This window comes from Lepisosteus oculatus, chromosome 9 (assembly GCF_040954835.1).
Source record: "Lepisosteus oculatus isolate fLepOcu1 chromosome 9, fLepOcu1.hap2, whole genome shotgun sequence".
NCBI classification, from domain to species: Eukaryota; Metazoa; Chordata; class Actinopteri; order Semionotiformes; family Lepisosteidae; genus Lepisosteus; species Lepisosteus oculatus.
This window is the reverse complement of record NC_090704.1, coordinates 19,294,863-19,320,527: the sequence shown is the minus strand read 5'-3', so window position 1 is coordinate 19,320,527 and position 25,665 is coordinate 19,294,863. Positions and strand designations below refer to the sequence as shown.

The window sequence follows — 25,665 nt, the reverse complement described above, 5'->3', positions numbered from 1 at the left end:
CTGAAGAAGTCTTCACAATAGGAATTTAATTAACTTTATGATTTTGAGCTAGAAATTAACTTGTTAAAATTGTTAAATTGTTCCTGAACGATTTGGTGGGTTTGTTTTAGGGGTGATTCACAGAATCGTTCAGTCTGCACTGCTCCTGCCCAGTCTAGACAAGTAGGGTGATGGTACAAAGACTAGTAGAAAGGAATGAGATTGCAGTAAGGCTGAGAATGAAAATTTATGGAGCGGTCACGCCTCCACAGGGACTGTGATGTATAAGTGAGGTTTGCAAAAGAAACTCGCTTGTGATCAAAAGATCTTCGGCACTGGAAGTATTTCACTCCAGAACAGGTTGTGCGACACATCATGTGAGTTTTAAGAAATTTAATTTAAACAAAAGTGAAAAATATTAAGATAACAACTGACAGTCTGCCACCGAGTACCAGCCAGAATGAGTTTGTAATTTATCGTTTTAAGCGGCTGCCGATTGGTCGACTGCGAGCGTAGAAGAGAGGGTTGTGACGTGAGAGGGTCGGAGCGCAGCGCAACAGGAGGGACTGAGAATCCGGTACATCGAGATGCAGGACAGCAAGAATTTCTGACACGTACGGTTTGGAGAAAGTACTATTTGTGGAGCTTGAGTTTGGTTAAAAAAACGGTAAGTTACTTTATTACTGCAATATAATATTTTTATTTAATAAAATTTCCTTTTGTTAACTGGATTGCCAACAATACAGTTTACTTTAGATTTTGTCAATAGCTTCAGACAAAGGGTTGCTCTGTTACTAGTGAGAAAACTAGTGAGATTTCTTCCCAGTTAAAGCCATTTCGATTTTTTACACCATGGTAGCAGAAGCGTCACTGTCTATATATGACAGGGTAACATAACTGGTATCATAAAATGATACGCTTTAACTGGGGATCCGGAATGGTTCCAAATAGATTCGAAATGAAAATAAGACATTTTCTGTTTGTACAAAGGAATGTAGCCGATGTAACGAATATCCACATGACTGGCGTGTTTCAATTGATAATAATTGTCCGTAATTTTTAGTAGAGGTTGAATCATATTTTGAAATTAATAACGAGTTTGTGCTGCACAGGTGGTCTGGGAATGGAGCGAGTAGAAGAGATGGAGAAACTGCGGAAAACGGTCTCTTCACGGGGTCCTCTTTATCCGCCAGGAATTAAGGCGAGAGAAGTGCAACAGAGTAGCGCCAACTGTACGAGGAACGAGCTTTGCAAAAAACGGGAATCCTGGGCAGCAAAGAAGGGGTTCGACGGCCACAGCATGCGTACTTCGCCTTCAAAAACCCTCTCAGCCTGTAAGCCATCCAGGCCCAAGTGTCTGGGAACTACTGCCCTAGAAAACGTTTACCAGCCACAGGCTGAGAGGCGCTTCTCGGCCGTGGACGTCCGGGCGTTGATGCGCACGGTTCTGGAGGAGGGGCTGCGGGATGTGCAGTATGGTGGAGACAGGTGTTCAGCGCTCGCAGTCGAGCTCGCAGAGCAAGTGAAAAAAGCGGCAAAGGGATTGTATTGCGAGCGATATAAAATTATCTGTTTCGTGGTTTTAGGACCAGTCAAGCAAACAGAGGTCTCTTGTTGCAGCAGAAGTGTGTGGTGCCCAGCTGCTGACACCTACGTCGAATACTGCTTCAAGAACAGCTCCCTGTTCGCTCTCTGCCTGCTGTTCGCCGTTTATCTCGAGTGAAATGTCAGGATTGCTCAGGTCCATGTCGCATAGATTGTACTAATTTGAAAAATTCGTACGTACAAGAATCCGTTTTCACATTATGCATTTTCATAGTCAAACAGAAATACAAAAGAAGATTTGTTGTTGGGATATAAATAATCGCTATTGTCTTCCGAAAGGATCCCAAAGCGCTTCACATGCAGGTGGGAACCCACTTCACTCACCACTGAAGTGCAACTAAGTGACACGCTGCGCGAGCAGATCGGACTGAGGGGAGAGAAATGACCTCTCCAGTTCAATTAAGGGGAAACATAACCAAAACTGTAAAAGAGTGTAATTTAGTCAATACAATACGGGTATTGTAGGATAGTAAGAGCTGTAAACACGTATGTTTTGCAACTGTAACCTTATCGCGGAAAGTGGATTATCGATATTTCATTATTATTTCAAGGAAAACAGAAATCTGTCATTGTAAACATTTTGGTGTTAAAATGTTAATACGACTGATTCATATTGTAATAACTGTATCAAATTACCCAGATGGTCACTTGTTGCTTCCTGCGCCATATAGACAAGTGAACAGTTTGTGCGCAGTTTTGTCCTGTATCTCGCATATTTTCCTAATTAATGAAAAGCAAAGCACAATCATTTTAGTTTTTGGAATACAAAATTATACGTTCCAACAATAATGCTGAGCTCACGTATTGTTGCATAGGTCAGAAACTGCGAAACCTTTCATGTATCTCCAACAAGGCAGCAATAAGAGACCGCACAGATGGAGGATTAACACTCGCTTTTTTACTTGACTTTCCTACTGTAATATATTATAGTACTATTGTTTATTGGGATTATGGCGTGTTCAATGATTAATAAATCCAACAGGAAATCCGGACTGGCTGTTCAAAACACACAAACCTGTCCGTCGAATGGAATGTTACAACAGGCATTAAAACTGTTGAAATCATTTAGACTGCAAGACTGCTTATCAAGTCTCCTGTCGTTGGCCGTACTTAAATGTTCCTCATATGGCACCATTAATTCAGGTATACACTATACAGTATTATGGAAATATTTTAACTTAAGATGTTTATAATAATTCTGAATTTTAAATCCGGTCCCAGTGTTTAGGTGCGTGTCAAGTGATAACTGTCTGAAAGCCAGGCTTCAGTTCCCATGTGATCGCAGCTATTCCCAGTCTCTTCAGACTAAAATTAGACACGCTCTGCGGCTGCTCTCCTTGAACAGCAGTAGCGAGGACGACTGAAATCAAATTAGGAGCAGTGTGAATGTATTAAATCTTTCAACACTTCGCACTGGAAAAGTAGTGTCCGTGGGACCTGTGTTCTTGAAGACGAGCACGTTTTGGGCGCACCGGATTTTTTTCCTGAGGGCACGAAAAGTACACCAGTTGCATAGCGATTGATTGGCACCGGGAGGTGAGCGGTCAATAGGAGACAATGCGGATTCCGAATTTAGTTCTGCGAATATGTCAGTAATTTTACAGGCTTCCTGAAAATTGGCAAAAGTCCTCACAAGAATGCTATGAAATCCGGGTCTGAAATTTACAACACAGATTTATGTAGTATTAACACAAAACGTGAAGAGAGCAAATAGCAGACACGGCTGCTTTTAACAGTCTGCTACAATACAGTTTGACGCTCTTTTCTATTTTTGTTTGGCTTTATTTCTTTCGTTGTACACACTAATACTCTGCATTTTTGCCTAAGCTCTCTTGTTTGTGTAAATGGGTGTTTGCCAAGCTCATGAATCATGTCAACAAAATCTGCTTGTGAGTGGGGTATTTCTTGAAGTTGACAACTTGAGAATACCATGGAGAAAAGAAGTAATAACCTAAATAAAATCTGCACAACACACATCTCCAGGGGGCAGCATGGTGGCACAGTAGTTAGCATTGCTGCCTTGCAGCACTGTGGTCCTAGATTCAATTCTGTGCTATCTATCTGGAGTTTGTATGTTCCCTCGTGTTTGTGTGAGTTTCCTTCCACACTCCAAAAACATACTGGTAGGTGGCTTCTAGGGAAATTGGCCCTGGTGTGAGTGTGCGCATGTTTGTATCTGTGAGCCCTGCAATAGAATGGCATCTCACATAGGGTGTATCACACCTTGTGCCCATTGCTAGCCAGGATAGGCTCCATCTCCCCCATGACCCTGTATTGGATAAAGTGGTTAGAAGATTGAATGAAAATGCACAGCAGCCTCTTCAGTAAGGCTGTCCTATCCTGCCCTGATACAGAGGTAGCCATGCGATAGAGCCCAGTGACCTCTGTGTGACTGCTGAGTGAAGAGCTATGACGGGCATAGCAGTGTGTGTTGGGACAGTGAGCTCCATCAAACACCTGTGGGAGACCAAGATCAAGAAGGCCAGAGATGACCTGCAAAGGCAGAAGGAGCTGAGGGACAGGGCTTCTGTTGGCAGGTAGGTGGGACACTATCCTTTGTTGCCTGGCTGACAGTAGTCTGTTCCATGTATCAAGCCTTTTTCCACGTCTTGCTCCCAAGAAAACTTAGATAAAGACAGTAATATGACTCATTTCTCTCCTCTAACCTGTTTGATAGTTAGAAGTTAATTGTTCCCAGAATCTCACCCAGCCATGTCTTGAAGGAAGTCAGGGTATTAGTTTCATCAAAACGGCTGGGTAGCTTGTTTCTAACTCCACCACCTTTTGTGTTAAGATATGGCTCCTGTCACTTTTGGAGGATCTTATCCAACTGTTTCTTGAAAGAAGCCAAGGTATCAGCTTCAACAACACGGCCGGGTAGTTAGTTCTACACTCCAACAATTAAAGATAACAATTCTGCCCTTTACTTTGAAATATCTTGGTGGGCTGCGCTCTCCTCACTTGTGGCATTGTGCCACATTGCTGTGGTATTGCTGTAAACCACAGCTTTCTGTGCCTTCTCTACCTCAGACTTTAGCTGTACTGATAATTTGCAATCTTTAAAAACAACTTAGTTTGAATTGTTTCAGCTCCCAAGTTGTATGATATTTCACCATGCCTTAAAACATATTAAAAAATCGAACTTGCAGCTTTTTAGTAACTGAAAATAAGGTCTGATTCAGATAGACCAAGGCCTCAGGGCTGTAGTGAACAAATCTCAGTTGGGAGAATGCTGCTGGTCCTGGGGCAGGTGCTGGGTGAGCCTCACTACACCTATTCTGAGTGGAAGCCCTTCTAGACTTTTCTGTGGCACTCTTCTGCTTGGTACTGGTGTTCCACTGCTGTTCTGGAACAGGGATGTGTGTGGACCAGAGGTGAGCCACAGCAGTGAGGCTAATGGAATGACAGAAAGTGATTCCAAACTATGGCATGATAGTTACAGCAGTAGTAGTAGTAGTAGTAGCTGTTTGTCAGCACTTAATAAAAATGAATAGATTCTCCTGGCCGACCAGGAGGTGAGACTGTATTGCAGAGGTCTATCCTGGTCAAACCAATAACAGGTTTTTTTAACCGTGACCTCCCACCCCAGGCTGGCCCATGTCTGGGAGGATCGTATCACTCTGGCCAGACTGAAGCAGAAGGTGGTAACAGAGGAAGGACGGATCATTCTGAGGATTGAGAAGGAGGAATGGAAGGTACAGACCTAATGTCATACATGGCCGTGTTCTGAAACAATATGTGCAGCAGAAAACCTAGATCAAACCAGAATTATAACAAAATAGTTCAATTCTTTTTCTTCCTGTTGAAATTGTGATGTCTTCTTTGCTCCACTTGCCATGCTCAGTTTGGGCTGTCAGTGCCTCCTTTGTCTTTCAGACTCTTCCAACAGCGCTGCTGCAGCTGGCCAACCTTCAAGAGTGGCAGCTCCACAGGACAGGCCTGCAGAGTATCCCCCGGTTCATAGGGAGCTTCATGAATCTCATTGTGCTGGACCTGTCTCGGAATGCCATCAGGGAAATCCCCAAGGAAATAGGTTTGTGCATTCCACTGGCTATCTCCAGATCTCCCAATCTTACTTACTGGACAAAATACAACATTGTTGAGAACTGCAAGTGTGCTTGTTCAAATATTAAAACTGCAGCAGGCAGGAGAATCATTAGATAGCCAGTGTTATTTTGCATAATTGAAAGTAATGGGATTATAGAGGAACTCATAGTCAGCTAAGATGTAGGTATGAATTTTTCAATCAGATGTATTTGCTCCAGATACTTTAAAAAACATTAAAACATTTACCCTCTCCATATTTAATCTTGTCTCCTGCTAAATTTGCACAAGTATTTTTCCATTTAATGCGTGAAAACTTTGCAAGGTAATTATCCGAGCACCATAAGGTGTCAGGTGTTAAGGTGAGACAAAATAGGGATGGGTGACCCCTGCAGGCCAGCTGACCAGGCTGAGGGAGCTGCTACTGAGCTACAACAGAGTGAAGAGCATCCCGGAGGACCTGAGTGCCTGCGAGAGTCTGGAGAAGCTGGAGCTGGCCGTTAACCGTGACCTCTGTGAGCTTCCGATACAGGTAATGCCACTCACACACCGCAAAAATACTGAAGGTTCTCTTTAAAACTTCACATTCAGAAGAAACCGTAGTGATCAGCATGCATACAAAGTCTGTCAACATAACAAGATAACAATAGTTAAAACCAAGAGGGAGGATTTCAGACCATGTAGCCCATTTGGTAGTTGTTTATCCAATGATCGCATCCAGCCTTTCTTAAAAGGGTGTCATCTTCAACAATATGGCTGATTAGCTAATTCCACACTCCTACCACTTTTTGTGCAAAGACGTGCCTCTTGTTCCCAGCACTTACCTGTGCTTTCCACTTGTGTTCTCTGGTCATATTTCACTGTTCCACAGACAAATATTTATTAACACTATGGTAACACAACTAAACAAGATATTACAACAAATACAACATTACACTGTAAGCAAAACAAGCTTTCTCAGAGGCTTACGTTCTCCAGACCCAGAACTCCAGAATGCCCTGTAACTTGAAATCCTATACAACGCCTTGACAGGGCAACAAGAGAAGTACCCGGACCCTAAAGAAAAGAGTGTGACCCAACACTAAATTTCCCTTCTTACTACTGTACATGCCCAAAAGTGAATGGGAATCTATCTCCCTATTCTAATGATGTATTTCCAAACTAGGATAAAATGTTTTTAGCCTTAGGATTCCACAATAAACTAAATCATGTTATATCTAAAATCAGAAGCAAGCTCTGTATAACGAGGTTCAAATTACTTTGCCAGAATCTTGTCTGCTATTGGCTGATCAGAACAAAGTCCTCTCAAAGGGCACACAACTTAGAGGAAGAAGACAGTGATGGTGTTCTTTCTTCTGTTTGCTTCCATTTTCTTCTTTTCCTCCTCCTTATTTGCTGTCTTTGTCTTTTCATGCTATATTCTGTCTGTCAAAGCCTCTAATTATTTACCATGAAGTTTAAATTAATCAGAGTAAACCACCTGAAACCCCCCAATTGATCATTTGTGTTCATTTGTATGACAATATCTGCATAACCTGATTGTAACAATACCATTGATGGTTCCTGTTTAAAGATTCAATTAGCTGATCTGCACTGGATTTTCAATAAAGACACTGGAGATTGTTTTCTTCCAGTTAAGCAGGCTGAAGAACCTTTCCCACCTGGATCTATCCATGAACCAGTACACTGCGATCCCTGACGCAGTGATCAGCATGCCTGCGCTGGAGTGGCTGGACATGGGGGGAAACAGGCTTCAGGATCTGCCAGAGGATATTCACAGGTAGCGTGACCATGCATCCTGTGGCCCTATGATGATTTAGGAAAAATAACGGAAGACACTACATTCCATTTCCAGTCACCTCAGGCTTTCATTAAAGCAACTAAAACAAGGTAAAGAACTGATCAGAAAGAATACTGAAGCTTTACAAAATGTGATCAACAATGTGTAATAAATAATTTAAATGTTACCAGCTTAAAATAGGAATGGTTTATGAAAAGTAGGCTTGTCTGCAATATACTTTATTTTCAGTGTTTATTTTCTATCTGACAATCATGTTTTGCATGGGTATTAGCAATCTTCATTAATTAGTTTATTGAAAAGTGATCATTGTTCCATTGATTATTTTAAACAGTGTAGTAGTGCTTATTGTACTCTTCGTAGATCTCTATCCTCTTAAAAAGAATGTTAGTTTTTTCCTTACTTATTTTGAGTTTTTATGTTTTAAATTGGGAAACAGAATAGGCCACTTTACTTTATAGGGACACTACACAATTCGTAATAGGCATTGAAACAAAAAGCCCTCAAAGTGTCATTTTCACTGCCTATGAATGTTCCTTGTAGTAATTCTGTTTTTTTTTCACAGAATGGAAAATCTGCACACTCTGTGGCTACAGAGGAATGAAATCAGGTTTCTTCCAGACAGTATCAGTAAGATGACAAATCTGGGAACATTGGTACTCAGCAGTAACCAGCTCCAGGACATCCCAGTCTGCATGGAGAACATGGTGAACCTGAGGTACCCACATGAGGAGCTTTAATATCAGAAGTTCTCTATGAAAGACAGAACTGCTGTGTATAAAAACATATTCAAAGCACTTCCATTTCATAACTGCGTTGTGAATCCTATTAGAAGAGGGACTGCATATGTTGGATGAAAGTTTTTGTGGAATCTTTTTACACGAGAGACCATGGTTCTGAGATTAAAAAAAAACTGGTATGCAGCGGAATTCCATCATTTAATCTTTGGCTCCAGTCACGTGTCTTTGACTGGTCACCGACTAGAATACTAGCTTACTGTAGTAAGCTTTTAGGGACTCCCTCTCCATTTGGGAATGGCTGACAATGATAGCTTTTTAAGTGCTTCATTACGCCACTTATTCGAAAGAATGGTTTGCTTTCCATCTGAACTTTCAAACTAGTTGCTGTACCTTCCCCAAATAACTTATAATATACCCTGTTCTCCTAGGTTTGTCAACTTCAGAGACAATCCTCTCAAGCTAAAGGTGACTCTGCCAAGGATGGTCATGTCTGAGGAAGACGAGGACGATAGAGAGATGTTTGGGAGGGAATTCATGCAGGCCTACATCCAGGAATCAAAAAGCAGAGGTTAATTATTTATCTTATGACAGTATCAAACGTGTGGCAGCTAATTAAAATTTCACACTCCTGGTTTATTGTGTCAGCACTGATGGCTGTATACTAATGAGTCACCTCTTTATCTCGTCTTTCCAAGGAATGGTGGATTCTGTTTACTGTGCCTCATCTCTCACTTCGGAGGTTTACAAGGGCAAACGACACATTACGGTCTCATGCATCATGTAGTGGTAGAATAGATGCTATAGTATAAAAAAAGACAAAGAACTGTTTGCAATTTGATATATTACAAAACTGTGAATATATAACATGTTTAGAGCATAATGAAAAAAGTAGTTTTGTATCAATAGGCAAAGCACAAAAAAAGGAGTAATGCAATCCAAAATGCCCTGATGGGCACGCTTGAGGTTTTTTTTCATATGGACGGCAAGACTTGTAGTTGCAACAGCAGTGACAGCAGATGAACAGGTCGAATTTATACAGACACTTAAAAAACAGGATTCCTATAGACAATCACAGACAATCGAGGACCAAACCAAGTGATTATTTAAAGGGATAAGGCTTCATAATAGTGCCATACTCAGTCTGTGCTAAATTTGGCTGTGCTGCATTTATATTTTATATAACATTTCTATTATAAATAACATTTACATATTATATACTATAAAAACTTTACTCAGGCTGTATAAATCGTACTTAAGCAAAAATCCTACTGTTTACTTAACACCTTAAGACATACTGTATGCAAGTTTTTTTGTTCCCTGAAAGAGTAGCAAGGTTGATTTAGACTTCGTCATACAACACCCCAAAAATGATCTGAAGCACTGTGTTTTAAACAATGATAAGAGCAGTACATATACACTTAGCCTCAAAGGTTATCGGAAACAAGGACTTTGTATAAGGGGCAATTCTGTAACAAAGGTAACTCCATAACAATAAAATAATTGTTCTGGCATCGCTCTCTTCCCTGCCACGTAGTACCGTGATGCCATAACAGCATGTAAAAACATGTGGTGCTCAGTACAGAGACATCAGGCACAGCACCATGTGTTTCAATGGGGTGTTCATTGTGTCATACAATTTATGGAGTACAACAGCCCATTTTCTGAGATACTGGCATACACTGATGCTTGATAAAATAGTTCTATTACTTTCAACCTCGATTCTCTGTGCAAACTCGCTTATAGACACTATTTCACTCATAATGCTGAAATTAAAAAACTGAGGACTCAAATTATTGCATAATGTGAAAAAGGTAAAGGTTCAGTCACAAATTAAAGACCAGCGAATCAAATCTTATGCTCCAATAAAAGGAATGTGGAAAGGAAAATTTATTTTTAAGACTGAATTAAAAAACAATGTTATGAGACAGAGACATTTCCAGGGTATTCCAGGACTTCATTTTATTATAGCAATTTTCTAGGACATCCAGGGGGTTTCAAAGTTTCATATGAACCCTGGGAAATGTCACCAGGGGCATTCTCTCTGATGTAAAACTCACAAAATTAAATCCTTCTGAGCAAGTAACAGGTACAGACCAACATCTTCAGGGGTCCTACACATACATCTAACAAGCTAAAAAAATCATATAGAGAAGAAAATACTTCCATAAGGACAGATAATAAGAACATTTTGTTAATACAACATGTGTATCCAAGTAAACAATTCTCTTTCTTTTTCAGATACCAAAATTAATTTCAAATCCGTATTAAATGTTGCAATTGAGGCCGTTCAGGAAGATTCACTGGGACTGTGATTGAAGTGGCTGGACTCTCACTTAGGACTTTTCTCTCCAAGCTTTCTGTCAAGCACTCTGTCTTTCACTGACCAAGGATATTCGCCTTCAGCTCCACAGACAGGATATACTTATTCCAGTCACAGCTGCGCAGAACAGATTACCTGTTCTATTAGGGAGTCTTGACAGGTACAGCAGTGAGGAGTACATTTTCTAAGGAAATGTCTGGACTGGTGTAGTATTGTAACTCAGCAGCGTAGCCTTTCCGCCGCAGGTAATCGACCCTGCCTTCATCTATCAGAAGCTTACAGAGACGGCCAATGCTTTCCCGATCTTCAGCAGGAAGAATCCTGGAAAACAGGAGACAAGAAGCACACATGTAGAGGATATAGCAACTTTGATTTAAGGTATAATAAGTAGTCCTAATATACCAGATAGAAAATATGTAGGCTTAAATCATGATTTATGCTAAGACAACAGCTTCCAGCAATCATGTATTGCTAATACTGACAATAAAGAGTTTTTTGTCTCCCTCTTTAACATGTCAGACAGGCTGTAAACTGTACATCAATGTTTATTCCGGTAACAGAACTTTTTTGTACCCGTTAGCTAACAACTTATTACATGTTATGTTACAGGGTGACACTTTTAGTTTAGTTCTTTAGAAGTCAGATTTTTAAAACTAAAGATAATTACATATTTAAATAACTACATGCCTGATGTAGATGTCAATGACAGGTAAAATCAAGAGTAAGAAGCAGATTTATATTTTTGATTAAAGTGCTTCAGATCAGTGAGTAGGTGTTGATGGGCCAATCTGGCTGTAGTTTCAACAAGCTCCTGGACAGCTCAGTTCTACAACCTTCATCCTTATGCAACTCATCACAGCTCATTTTTAAATTTTAAGACTTTAGTTAAAATTATGTAACAAAAGACAGGATCTGCCTTGCACAATATGAAAAAAAAACCTTTACAAATCTGTTTTTCTACTTTGCTGTGGTCAGTGCTGAATGTAGTACAGTACCAGACCTATATAGTGCTCACAGAGGCTGGGGTCAGCTCCAACTTGTCACACAGAGCAGCTGCAAACAGGTGGGGTAGTAAAATAATTTACCTCCAACTAATGTACTCAGGCAATTTAGTTACTTTTTCAAGAGAATCAGAATAATGGCAAAGAATGGGTGGTTTTCATTGATGTCACTAATTTATGTGATGCCCATACTGCCATTTTCCTTCATTAGGTCATACAAAGAGTTCTGCCCTGGAGTGTCCATGCCTAATTACTGCCACAGCTTCCAGACTTGGGGCACTGCAATATCATATGCCAATTAGCATTTCCTAGAACATTTATCCACTGACACTTGTAAGAGACAGACCATAAAGATTTCAGACATTGAAGAGATTCATAAAAAATTCCAGTATAAGCAATTTTCCTTGGACAGGGCCAGCAGTGACTTATACAGACACAGTAAATTACTCAGTATTCAATTTTTCTAGCTACAGTAATTTTAATAATAATAAACATTTGAGTTTTAATTGTGATGTGATTCCCAGAGATCTCTATTTTCAGTTTGTTCAAGAAAGCTAATTTCGTAGAGACACCTATCCATCGCAAGGCACACACAGACACAAATATTCACACACTCACACCAGGGCCAGTCTTCCCAGAAGCCAATTAACATACCAGTATGTCTTTAGATGGTACGAGGAAATGGGTGGTAATCCCAAAGATGACAGATGATAATACTATTGACATTCTATTTTAGAAAATATTCTATACAGAAAATGTGATAGTAAATTTAATATACAGTGTCGTGAAAATGTCCCTGTTTCCTGATTTCCTCTATTATTGCATTTTTTTTCCACTGAATGTTTTTAGGTTTTCAACCAAAATCTAATATGAGATAAAGGGAACCTGAGTGAACAAATAACACATTTCATTTTTACTTATTTCATTTATTTAATGAACAAAGTTATCTAATACCAACTGGCACTGTGTGAAAAAGTAATTGTCCCCTAGTTAAATCAACCTAATTAAAGGAATAATTAGAGTCAGCTGATTGAACACCACCAGGCTTGATTACAGCCAGCCCTGCTCAATATAAACCTCACTTTCTGTATTTTGACCCTTACCATCAGAGTCACATTACCAGCTCAAAGATTCAGCAAGCACATTATGCCTCGATCAAAGGAAATTCCTGAAGAGATCAGAAAAAAAGTTGTTGATATCCATCAGTCTGGAAAGGGTCCACCGAACCACAGTAAATCTTCCCAGGAGTGGCCGGCCTGCCAAAATTTCTCCAAGGGCGCAGCATAAAATCATCCAGGAAGTCACAAAGGATCCTAAAAAAACATCCAAAGAACTGCAGGCTTCCCTTGCATCAGCTGAGGTCAGTGTTCATGACTCCACAATCAGAAAGAGACTGGGCTTCATAGGGGAGAAGCAAGGTGGAAACCACTGATAACCAAGAAGAACATAAATGCTCATCTCTCATTTGCCAAGAAGCACCCCAAGATGATCCCCAAGCCTTTTGGGAGAATATTCTATGGACAGATTAATCAAAAGTGGAACTTTTTGGACGACATGGGTCCTATCATGTCTGGCGTAAACATAGTATTCCACAGTAAGAACAAACATGGTGATGGTAGTGTGATGGTGTGGTGATGCTTTGCTGCCTCAGGACCTGGGCGACTTGCCATAATTGAAGGAACCATGAATTCTGCTCTGTGTCAGAAATTCTTAAGGAGAATGTCCGGTCATCTGTCTGTGAGCTGAAGCTGAAGCGTAGTTGGGTCATGCAGCAAGACAATGATTCAAAACACAAAAGCAAGTCCACATCAGAATGGCTGAAAAGAAGCAAAATTAAAGTTTTGGAGTGGCCTAGTCAAAATCCAGACCTAACGCCAATAGAAATACTACTGAAACGACCAGTTCATGCTCAAAAAACCTACCAATGTTTCTGAATTAAAGCAGTTCTGTCAGGAAGAGTGGGCTAAAATTCCTTCATAGCAATGTGAAAGACTGATGTTGAAGTCTAAAGGTGTTGCAGCTAAAGGTGGCACAACCAGTTACAAAGTGTAAGAGGGCAATTACTTTTTCACACAGGGGATGTGGGTGTTGGATACCTTTGTTTATTAAATAAATGAAATAATAATTAAAAAAGTGTTATGTGTTCACTCAAGTTCCCATTATCTAATATTAGATTTTGTCTAAAGATCTGACAACATCCGGTGTGACAAATACTGTATGCAATAATAGTGGAAATCAGGATGTGTAAAACCAGTGTTTCATACAGGCAAAAATCGAGAGCTCCCTCAGAATGACTGACTCATAAATGAAAAAATAACAATGAACTGATTTGTCATTTTATAATGAAATAAAAAATATGATTGCAGTCCTGCAGGCACACAAAGAAATGTCCAATCCAATCAGTCATTTAAGGGACATGCACCCATGGTTAAAAAGAAAAAAACAACAACAATATTCTCTATTGGAAACGGCATACTGTAGTGCTGGAGTCTGACAGTTGGTTAAAATGTTGACGGAGGTATACAGTCAAATAACTGTTGTGGTTTTACCTCAGAATTGAATGAGGAAAACCACAAGTCTCAGCTGACTGTATCTGGTATCCTGGGTCTTTATTTTCCCTCATTTAACAATAACATTACCTGCTACTTGTGTCTCTACCTAAGACTTGCAACAGAAATTTGGGTGCCCGTCCAAGGATCAGCATCTGATGTCTGAAGAAGCTGATCTGGTGATTTAAGAACCCAGGGCAAACAGATCAGAGCAGTCTGAAGTGTTCTATGAGGCAGGTGCAGAGAAGCAAAGTAGCCAGATTAGTAGAACTTCAATGTGGAAGGGGATCCTGAGGCTGAAGACACTACACTGTTCAAGATGACAAGATGAAGACTTACAGCAGACTGGGATCTGTCTGATTTAGATAAAAATGTTGAAGAAAGTTGTTTTGACTCTGCGTGTACTTACAGTATGTCTGTGGTAATGAATTGTTAGACTTAGAGGATCAGGATTCAGGGAGTGGCACAGGGTTGTCCTTACTAAGGCAGCTGATACATGATGTGTGATACTTGATCCAAAAATGTAATGACGAGTCAAATAATTTCCAAAACAAAAATGAGGATGAGGAGGGAGAACCACCAAAAATGGCCTTCTTGTCAGCTGATTTAGCAAGAGCTGAATTTAAAAAAGTTAGCTCTTTAAAAGGAGCTAAGTAAAAAATTGCTGCAGTACACAACCACTGCCACTCTCCTGACAGCTTGGTGCCTATCAGAAATTCCATTTCTACAATGCACGGAGATTCAGTTTAAGATTCTGTATCGTAATTGGAAAGAACAATTGCCCCACCACAAAAGAAGATCATACCTTCTGATGAATGGTATAGTATCCGAGTTCTACCGTAAGAAAGGCAAGCTTATGGCTGACTATGCCCGTGTAGACTCCATAATAAACTTCACAAGGTTTAAAAATTAAACATGTTTTATTCACATTCACTTTGGTTTGGTCAACAAACAAAAAAAGGAGTTTTCCACAATACCAAAACTGGTCCTCAAAACTCAAGTAAACAAAACACGCACCTACACAAGCACGTCAGAACCACTGCGCTCTAATTTCCTCTCTGTTTTTTGAAACCTGAAACTTGAAATTAATGAACATCGGTGATTGGCCGTCTTAATGGGGACATTACGCACAATTTACAAACCAATGTGGTTTTCAAATAGTAGAACATTAACATATTTATAGGATTGTTTTTAAACGAATATAACCAAATTAAACATCACATGGCTCCTACAGATGGCTTGGTGTATAGGTAATTACTACAAGTTATTGATGACCCCAGTCCTTCCACCCACATGGCCTTCTTTGCAAATCCCATGACTCTAGAGAGGCTAATTTTAGGCTTTAATGTAACTAAAAATGAAGGGGGAACACAGAAAACTTTGTCGGCATTGACCAGTTGTCTTAGTAAAGCAATGGAGTTTCAAGAAGAAAAAGCTACTGCAATAGTGAGCACTGTATAAAGTCAAAATACTGAGAAGGAGTCTGGCTTTGTGCAAGTAAGAGCACAGGATGTCTTTATTCCCCATAGTCAGAATGTGTATATAAAATACAGACTGCCTTTTGTACCTGAAATGACTGAAACAGTTGTGGTCTTTGAGCCTAATGAAGAAAATAACCTTCAGGAACGATTAGATATTGTGGATGGGTTAGTTGGAAGCGTCACATTTGCTCCCTATATCAAGGTACTCATCCGTAATTTTACAAGGCATGAAATAATACTGCCTCACTGAACCGCTATAGTATGCATTCACCTCATAGAGACAGCACTTCAAGCTACAGTATAGTGTAGTGGATATCATAACAAATTCAAATGATTACATCACATACACTGCAACAGCTTTGAGGCATCCTCCTGTAGATCTAAGCCACCTGAAAGATTAATATTGAGAACCCTGTATGAAGAGTATGTAGCTTTTGTATGTGATGAGGATGAAACAGGGTGTTACTTGAGTCTAAAAATGGAAATTATTTTAAAGATAACATCCCGGTCAAGAAAATCATGTATGTATGGCAATATATAATTACCAAAACCACTTCAGTGGTTTACCCTCTTCAAAACTTTAATTCTGTACATTAACGTTAGCAAGCTTTTCAAAATGGCGGAACCAAAGAAACTAAAAATTGACAGCGAATGCCGGAGATTCCAGCCACGCTGGCAAAATGACTTACTTTATACTTTTTCACCGAGTTCAGTGGCAAGTATGTCTATGATGTGCTCTGAATCTCCACAACACTAACACCTGACTTGACAGCTGTTCTTCAGTCCAAGGCACAGCATCACTGTTCCCATTACTAGTCATCACTAGTGAGTAAAATTTGTGAAATCTCACAGGTATATTAAAATTAGATATCATTATTTATATAGGTCATTTCAAGCTTACTGTATAAAATGCTTAAAACTCACTTATTAGGGTAGTCCCCTAAATTACAAGGCAATTTGGTTATTGGAATGCACTTATCTCTGGTATTATTTGTTTGTTTTTATATTAGAGGTGGCCCACTGCTCCATATTTTTTTCTCCATGTGGCCCCCAATAAAAAAAAGTTTGGACACCCCTGATTTAGAGCTACTTGTACTATGCCTACACTGTCTACACAGAAAATAACCCTCAAACGTACATTCTAAGTAATAATAATATTATTATTATTATTATTATTAATAATAATAATAATAATAATAATAATAATAATAATAATAATAATTGCTTACACTTATATAGCGCGTTTCTGGACACTCCACTCAAAGCGCTTTACAGGTTATGGGGACTCCCCTCCACCACCACCAATGTGCAGCATCCACCTGGATGATGCGACAGCAGCCATAGTGCGCCAGAACGCTCACCATACATCAGCTATCATTGGGGAGGAGAGCAGAGTAATGAAGCCAATTCTTAGATAGGGATTATTATTAAAAATGGGAAATTTGGCCAGGACACTGGGGTTACACCCCTACTCTTTTCGAGAAACACCTTGGGATTTTTATTGACCACAGAGAGTCAGGACCTTGGTTTTATGTCTCATCCGAAGGACGGTGCCTGTTTACAGTATAGTGTCCCCGTCACTATACTGGGGGATTAGGACCCACATAAACTGCAGTGTGAGCGCCCACTGCTGGCCCCACTAACACCTCTTCCAGCAGCAACCTTAAGTTAGTACTGCAAAACTTAATGCTGTAGGCATTAACAGATTTCAAGTTTCAACATTACATATCGACCTGGAAAAGTCGAAGCAGGCATGCATTCTCGATGCTCCCTAGACATAAATAAGTATGTCACAAAGTTTACAGAGGAGCTGCCAGCTGATGTGGTCCAAGCAGTACGGATAGGAAGCCATGTGAAATGAAGCCACTAAAATGAAGGAAATCTCTTGGATTGCAGATATTTATATGTTATCACAAAGTAGAACTGAAGAGCACTTCACTCTTCAGTTCACTCTAGCTGGTGACAGCAATCAACTCAGTAGATTTGAGAACAGCCCAAAGAGAAGATCCTACTATTTGGGAAAGAATTCAGGTGAAATAGATAAATAGAATATTGACCAGCGAAGCAAGAAAAAGAGTGAATGCCACTTCTAAAAAACAAGCATGGCTAACAAGCTCACTTCATCTATGACATCAATTCCTAACATGAAACATCAACAATGTTAACATCAATGAAAGGGGAGCTGGGGGAGCTGGGTATAGAAACTGGCTATGAACTACATCTGAGGGCAGATGGGGTCTCCTAAATGGCATAAATGGATAAGGCACCTGCCTTAGTTCAGGCTGAGCTCTGTGACCAGGATTCCCCAAGCAGGGGCACACAATGTGCCGAGTGCTTTCAAGGGTAGGGTGGGATTACTGTGCCATGGCTCTTGCAGCAACACAGAGACCCCCTGAGGCCTAAGGGACCCGTCTCTCCCCCAGCTGGCTTTGATTCTCTGTTACAGGGTCGGAGCTGCCCGTTAATGTTCCAACTGGCTGGAAGGTGGGTGGGAGGAGCAGTCTGCCTGCACTTCCTCATTTTTCTTTCCGTTACCTTGAACCTGGAATGAGCCTGTATCTGTTCCTTTGCAGCCTATACATGCTGACACAGCTTCCTACTTGACAGTCTTCTGTTAAGAGTTTACTACAGCAAAGCTACACATTGCCAAACAGTGGTATGATAAGTAGCAAGATACTTCAACAGTGTTAACAATGGCTAGAAGAAAAACAATTTTCTCTGCTCTACTTAAATTCTACAGAAATTGGTTAATCAAGATATCAGCAACTTTATACCCTGTTCTGACAATAACAGACGGTACTTCTTGAGTGACACAAGTCACTAAAAAGGAGCAGAGAGTAACAAATCTAGAGATTATTGGTGGGATAGTAAAATGGCCTGAATACATCACACAAGTTAGCTTGTAAGGTCACATGAAAACCACTCCTGAGTACTCACCCCTCAAACTTGTCCCCTGTTGTCTCCCCTGCATACTCATGTTGCTTCTCCAGGTTCTCATCCTGCTCGCTGCTGCCCTCCTTCGATAGAGGCCCGTCACTGCCAAGCTTCTTCAAACCACACGTGGCCCAGCTAGACATACGCTGGAAGGCTCTGAAATCCTGGGCACTCAGCCCCAAACCTATGAAAAACTCCCTGCCAACATAGTGCCTCCAGTTGCATCGATGATGGCAGCACAGAGCTATGGCCAGCCCTGAGACCTGAAGCGGTGTGCTGCTTTCTGAGCTTCCTCCCACACTCTCTGCATCTGACGGATCAGACTTCAGGCGCTTCTGTGGTGGCCCTGCCTCCTCCAAGTCCCCACTGGAGCAACAGCTCTCTACCAGACACCTCAAAGCCAGGTCTGCAGAGAGCAGAGCAGACAGCACTGTGTGAGACTTTAAAGAGAACATGAGTAGGAAAATTAGAATTTTTTGTTTCACAGCAGAATTTCCTTTACATTTTCTGAACACTTTTCACCTAAAAACAGTTTTGAAAAATAAGCAGTAGTTTACTTGTATCCAGTTTTGCACTAAAGCAACAAGATTTGACAGTTCTCGTGTCCAGATCTGTATTGGAGCCACAGTAAAGAGAACCTTGAACAGCCATGAGACTCCTTGCGTACACAGACTCGGTGAACACATGCTACAACATCTACACAGTCTGCCACTCAAATACATGCCAATATGAATTACTTTTTATTATTTCTAGTTTGTATCCTGTTTGACAAAAATAATTTATTAAAGATTCTGTCAGCACTGCAAAATGGATTAGAAAATGAATTCTCTCATTACTGTGATTATAACAGCTTTTCTTAAAAACATCAGTTTGAATAGGAGAAAAAACAAGAACGTTCCTTCTGTAACAGCTGGTCAAAGCCCAAAGAGATGACTAACAAGGTTTTAGTCTGTTACCTGTAGCCACTCCACACAGGTGTTTTCCTACTCCAACCACAGGGAGTTTCTTCTCTTGGAGGAAGGGAACTTTATCTGAAAAGCAAAGATACATAGATCATTTTGTTGTAGGACATGACATTGCAAAGCAGACCTTTCCTTTAAACAGGTAAAAAACAGGGGGAAACAGAAGATGCAGTCTCAGACTGAAAACAGGAGGCAAGGTTTTATAGTGTAGGGTGTGTGAAAATGCCCAGTCTTGTTGAGTTGAGGGGGGGTCATTCATAACATCGTAATGGAGAATCACAGGGTCACTGACTACTAAATGGACTAAAAGAGAATGGTCATTAGCTTTTCTTAAGACTCTTATTACACGATGTTTTGTATTATTATTATTATTATTGATATTACAAAATGGATAACAATTACAACCTTCATTTCCGTTACCTCAAAGGTGGATTTATAGGATCAAAAGTGAACGTTTTCAATTTTAGTGAAGTTGACTTGGACATGCAGTTTGTTAATTAAAGGGAAACTGCAATGCTATATTTATATTTCTTTTTGCGTAGAAAGAATTTGCATTGATGATGGCATTTCAAATCATAATGAAAATAAAAATTACACAGTAACTTGTAAAACTTCCAATTTACATTAAAAAATGGACAAAATGTCCAGGTATGCGCAGCACCATATTGTCTGCTGTACAGAACAAGACAACAAACTTCCAGTGAGGTGAATTGGATCTATTACATTTTAAACAAGCAGGCTTGTGATGCATCTCTTTAATCCAATAGAAATACTGCTCTTGACTTAGAAACCGTCTTTGCTGACAAATACTACTTGTTAGTAGTAGACTAGAGAACTCTTGGCAACATGGCAACTATACAGTAGTTTTACAAAGCTCACAAGTTTGTCCAAGTCAGAATTTCACACATTTTGAGATATTGTCAACCAATTTATTTTGTTACTAAGATTTAATAACCCATCTGAGAAATTGGGACTGCAGTTTCCCTTTAGTGACTGGACACTCCAATCTGTAAAATCAACTTACTTAGACACAGGTGCTGAATGTCCACTTGAAGCCTATCAAACACGGAGTGAGGGCTTTTGTGCTTCCCATCAACCTGCAAACCCAACCATAAAATCTCTCAGCAAAATGCCAGATATGTTTCAGCTGAGTAAAAGACACACTGACCTGCCACACAAGGACTGAGTAATTTAGGGGATGTGTTTTAGTCAGTTTGCACTGTGCTGAAGTATTGAAAAGCCTGAGTGTTTCCCCAAGCAAGAATCACAAACAGCACACCTTAAAGCGAGTGGTAGCCCTCTCTACCAACAGAAAATGGACATTTTTGGCTGCTTGCAAAGCGATGTCAATCCAGTGGGATAGTTTGCCTTTCCCTGCACCAAATTCCACAAAGCATCTGTCTGGACCCAGCAACCTCAAAGATTCCAGGTTACCTAGGAGAGACGCCTGCAAAATAAACATTTGTTGTTTACACTGCACAGTTAAAAGGACTTCTACAATGCACATTCTTTACTGGCTTAAACATTCTCAACAAAAAGAGTTACAAACCAACACTATATTCCTCATTCACTCAAGAAACTCATAATCATTCTGACACCCGACTTGAGTACAGTTCTCTGTTCTAGGAAAGTCAGAGAATCTGACATGCAGTGAGATTCAGATGATACTCTTTTACCTATCCATCCATTTTCTAAACACTTCATCCAATTTATGATTGCGTGGGAGCCAAAGCCTATTGTGGCAAGCAACGGTTGCAAGGCAGGATACACTCTGGATGGGACACCACTCCATCACAGGGAACAAACAGACACAGACAAACACACACACCAGGGAACAATTTTCCTAAAAGTCATTTAACCTACCAATATCTTTGTGAGGAAACCAGAGCACCTATGGAAAAGCTATGCAAATAAGGGAAAACATACAAACTTCAAGCAGAAAGCACCACAGGTCTGGAATTAAATCCAAGGCCCCATCACTGCAAGGCAGGAATGCTAACCACTGCAAATCTGTGCCACTTTTGTCTAACATCTGTTTGTGGAATTGATTTTTTCCGTGAGGATCTTCGTATAGGGGATGAGAAGGTTTTAAATGTCTTTGGTCTTACAATGGGAAGACGCCTCTATAGGGATATGGCTGTTCAAGAGTTATCCTTCATTTGCTCTCTATACTGTACCCTTACCTTCAACTCATGTTTCTTTGTACTATGCAGATCGCCCTGGATACAGGCGTTTGCTAAACAAATGGATGCTCTGACATTTGAATATTTTTTTTCATTCACACAAACTAAACTTTAATTTTCAAGTCAAGTGTCAAGATAATCCTGAGACACTTAAAATAATGTTCATCAATTGCCACCTATACTGTATTTGCAAAGCACAGAAATTACCACACAGAACCATCAAAGTGCAGAAGAAAATAATCCACACCTGTTGTTTGAGGTGTTTCACTGCAAAGTCTCCATTCTTTGGATCGTTCAGAGCTTCAAGCAAAGCAGGGTGAGAAAGAATCTTTTCTGTATGCTTACAGTTTATCTCTGAAAGATCATGTGCAAAAACAGATTCAATATTATGAATCACATAAAAGTTCTCTGTAATTCGAATAGCTGTGTTTTACAAAAGACAAAGAAGTATTGTTCAGGAGAATCCCAGAAACCCACTAGTTTCTGAATGCATGACTGCTGGATAGGTGCAGTGAATTAGATGTGCATTGGTATAGCACGTACAATAAGCAAGTGCTGATGTAGTCCCACATTTTATGTTCAATTTGTTTATCTGTTTTGCAGAGAAAAGAAAGTATAGTATATGGTACCATATACAATAATGACCAAATGTGAACAATCATCATGGCATGAAAGACTTGGTACCTAAACAAACTGTGTAAATACAACAATAATATAACATAGAAACGGGAATAAATTAGTAGAAAAAAGGAAGCCAAAGATTTGGAAAAGATAAGCAAAGGAAAAAGAGAAAAGAAAGAAAAAAAGTTAGGGAAAGAACAGAAGGGAGAAGCCACAGTTTTCAAGATCTTTCATATGTCTGGGTCAAGCTGCAAGTTCTTGAACAATCTTAAAAAGAGCTGCAAGGCAAGTAAATAAACTTATATTATAAATATATAATAAAAGTTTGCAATTGAAGCACAGAGGGAAGAAAATGTTACACTGCCTGATTTTTAACATTTTTACAACAAAAGACACAGTAATATGCCTAAAACCTTCTCCTGTCAATATGCTGTAAGACATAAATAAGAAAATAATGTGGAGTGTGAATATGTTGGAAGCAGGGCTTGGATAACTAACACCCAATCTGTACTGTAAGCTAAAATAGTCAAAACTACTACACAGACACTGCAACATCTATTTACAGTGAATGATATTAGTCCTGCAGACTGTGGTGGTGAAGTGCTCACATTTCCTCCTACTACAATATATTGGGACTCACCACCGACTGCTGCTCTCAGCCTCATGATAAGAGAGTCTAGCTCTTCGCTGGATCGAGAGGACAAGGCTATCTAAAAAAATGGACCAGAAAGGTACTGAAAGACATTTCCTTGAAATACATATCTAATCCAACATCTGATTGGCATTAGGTGTTTTACCTCTTTTTCATGCATATCCATATCCTCTTCCACACCAGCGTTAATGTCGTGGACATAGTACACCTAGAGCAGCAGAAATAACAAATGTTACAACAACCCACGCAACAGTCTAGTGGCAAAAAGGACCTCTGGCACAATATAGACACTTCTAGCCTTTTCACCCAGATTCACTAGGAATTAGCCTTTTCCATCACGCAAATTAAATACTAAGCGATTCAAGTATTTGTAGTAATCATTTTATATGAATGCAATACTCCTAGAAGATGTTCCTACTGTGTCAAATATTCATACTCGGAAAGGGCATCATAGTTTTATTGCACATGGTAGCACCTCTTCTTTCAAACCTATTACCACCAATCAGACTAATCACTTACAGGTTTGGGCTTCTCTCTGGAATTGCACTTTTTAAGATGCTTTGCCAGGTTATCTTCAAATACAGTGCTGGAAAATCAAAGAAAAAAGCTGTGAAAAGCAAAACTAACCATTAAAGTGAATAGTCTTGTCTCTGCTAACTGACATTCTACAAAAAATAAGAAAGTGTTGTTCTATTCTATTTTTTTCTTTTTAATTTAGATTAACCTACTTTCTGTGAGTGCAAGTTACTTAGTGACTGCTGTCACCAAACTTAAATGTGTCACCAACTCAACAATGATGTACCACTGTTTCTGGTCCTGCTCCCATTAAAATAAACTTGAATTTGTGCATCTGCTAAAAGAGACATTCATTTTGCGAGACGTCCGGTAGCGATACATGGATTCTACCTCTTCAAAAGAATACCGTACTAGATAATTTAAAAAGGCTACCATAAATATTCATTTATTTTAATCACCAGTCATAAACGTAAAAGCTTGAAGTAAATGGGCTAATTTCTGTAACACTCTGCTAACCTATTCGTCTAAAAAGAGTTTAAGGTACAGGTCTACTGCCCACTGACTGTTACCCTTGTATACTGCTCTGGGAAAGCTTAATAACTTACTGTTTCGGATCCAAAGGACATGGAATTCTTTTTCTGCCATCTTCCTTCTCCTATAAAAAATAAATTCAAACAAATGTTCTGCCCTTGCCCAATGTAGGAAAACAACACACATCAAAGTGTGCTGACATAATCCCAAATCATACAAAGACACTGACTACTTAAGATATGATACTTAATAAATTGCATTTAATAGTTGATCTTTTTTTTATTTAGCTAAACGACATACACATTTCTCCAAATAAAACATTTTCTGCAATACGACATTATGGCTCAAGAACTGCTTATGGACATATGAATACAACTCCTGTTAATGTGGAACAAAAGTAAAACATGCTTGGAAATAACACATGGTTTGTATTTGAATAGCTGAAAGTCAAAATCTTGAACCGGGGTCTGTCCGTTACAAATCTGTCAAAGCATGTTTGCTTGCCAAAGAGAACTGTTCAACCTACGGCAATTGCATGCTCCCCACAGAAAGTTTTTCCACTCGCAACAACCATTTTGCAATATCTCTTCTTTTTGTCTACGAAAAAGCCACATCGCCCAGGCAGAGGCGCAGACACACCATCCCCACAGCTTTCCGACATCTTTCATGCAGCGAAAGTGCCGATTCTACCACTCCCTTAATATCAAACGATTTTTCAATTAAACAGCTTATTTTAATAGCATGACATATTCTATAAGTAATTTCATTTGTATAATTAAAATTAGATCTACTGCGAGGTTTAACTGTAAGACACAAACTACAAAAAGAAGCACCCACAACTCCCCGCAATTTGAGCCGAGTTAGTACTGCCCGCCTGACGTCACAGCTCAGTTGCTGGTACTGCTTAATCTCCTTGATCTATTTGATGTTTATGATGTTTTAATAAAGTTTGGAACCAAAAATAATAATAAAAAAATCTCCTTGATCTGGCGTTTTTACAGACCGTGCTGCATCGGATTAATTTGGTCACCCCAAACAGATGTGCAGTCAGGCGTAACATTAAAAGTACATCCAAAATAGCTTTACAAGTAAATACATTCTATACATTTGTTATACAATATACGTCATTCAACATATTACCAACATCTTTAGTGACAGATATTGTCTTGGGCTGGACTGCTGTAACACATCAATTTCCCTACGGGATTAATAAAGTATTATCTATCTATAGGTCTGACACCTAAATCACATTTTTCCAACATCAAAAACAAAATATTAGGTAAAACGAGCCACCTAATTTCAGATCACTCTCACTTCAATTATGTTTTACAAAACAGAAAAACGATTTCAGAACTTTATATCGGTTCAATCTGTCTGTGAAAACTGGGTAACTATTTCTGTAAAATGATTGACAACTTCTTAAAAATGAAAGACCGAAATATAAGAACAGCTTCGGTTTGCACCTTTTGTTGTTTCCATTTAAATCAGGAATGTTTTGACTTTTCATCTATCCGAAGGCTAGCAATGTATTTATTGCACATTTGTTCTGTGACCAAAAGGCATGTACTGTACATTTTATGTGGATATCCCATGTAGTAAAACGTAAAGCTAAAATACTTAACTATGCGAAAGGGTGGTGTTCCTCAGTAATTTATTATTTTACATACCTTTAGATCATAGAACATTTTAGCATACAATGCATATGCTAAAATAGATACGGAAAATGTCATTACGTACTTGAATTTCGTA

General features: G+C 39.5%; 2 protein-coding genes across 2 annotated transcripts; one reads left to right on the top strand and one right to left on the bottom strand.

Annotated features, from left to right (window-relative positions):
- Nucleotides 1-9: 9 nt before the first annotated feature.
- On the top strand, nucleotides 10-10,492 carry lrrc39 (leucine rich repeat containing 39). Its single transcript, XM_069194257.1, has 10 exons — nucleotides 10-646; nucleotides 1,092-3,120; nucleotides 3,939-4,121; nucleotides 5,174-5,279; nucleotides 5,461-5,617; nucleotides 6,024-6,160; nucleotides 7,263-7,408; nucleotides 7,992-8,144; nucleotides 8,595-8,734; nucleotides 10,405-10,492. Exons 3-10 carry the CDS (start codon nucleotides 3,994-3,996, stop codon nucleotides 10,476-10,478), a joined length of 1,041 nt encoding a protein of 346 aa, XP_069050358.1. The 5' UTR covers nucleotides 10-646; nucleotides 1,092-3,120; nucleotides 3,939-3,993; the 3' UTR covers nucleotides 10,479-10,492.
- Nucleotides 10,100-24,752, bottom strand: trmt13 (tRNA methyltransferase 13 homolog). The gene is made up of 11 exons (XM_006643089.3): nucleotides 24,443-24,752; nucleotides 23,991-24,040; nucleotides 23,389-23,455; nucleotides 23,015-23,077; nucleotides 22,858-22,927; nucleotides 21,844-21,950; nucleotides 20,693-20,860; nucleotides 20,438-20,510; nucleotides 19,408-19,482; nucleotides 18,455-18,857; nucleotides 10,100-10,807 (listed from the first exon to the last, which is right to left on the bottom strand). The coding sequence occupies exons 1-11, from the start codon at nucleotides 24,575-24,577 to the stop codon at nucleotides 10,630-10,632; spliced, it is 1,389 nt and encodes a 462-aa protein (XP_006643152.2). The 5' UTR covers nucleotides 24,578-24,752; the 3' UTR covers nucleotides 10,100-10,629.
- Nucleotides 24,753-25,665: the final 913 nt, after the last annotated feature.

Excerpts from the sequence above, each read along its gene's own strand:
- lrrc39 (XM_069194257.1), top strand. The coding sequence starts at position 3,994 with ATGACGGGCATAGCAGTGTGTGTTGGGACAGTGAGCTCCATCAAACAC. Across the intron at positions 7,409-7,991 it reads CTGCCAGAGGATATTCACAG|AATGGAAAATCTGCACACTC; the intron begins GTAGCGTGACCA and ends TTTTTTTCACAG. Across the intron at positions 8,145-8,594 it reads GAGAACATGGTGAACCTGAG|GTTTGTCAACTTCAGAGACA; the intron begins GTACCCACATGA and ends CTGTTCTCCTAG.
- trmt13 (XM_006643089.3), bottom strand. The coding sequence starts at position 24,577 with ATGTCGGAAAGCTGTGGGGATGGTGTGTCTGCGCCTCTGCCTGGGCGA. Across the intron at positions 23,078-23,388 it reads CCAGAGAGAAGCCCAAACCT|GTGTACTATGTCCACGACAT; the intron begins GTAAGTGATTAG and ends CTGCTGCTCTAG. Across the intron at positions 18,858-19,407 it reads CCTGTGTGGAGTGGCTACAG|ACCTGGCTTTGAGGTGTCTG; the intron begins GTAACAGACTAA and ends TGCTCTCTGCAG.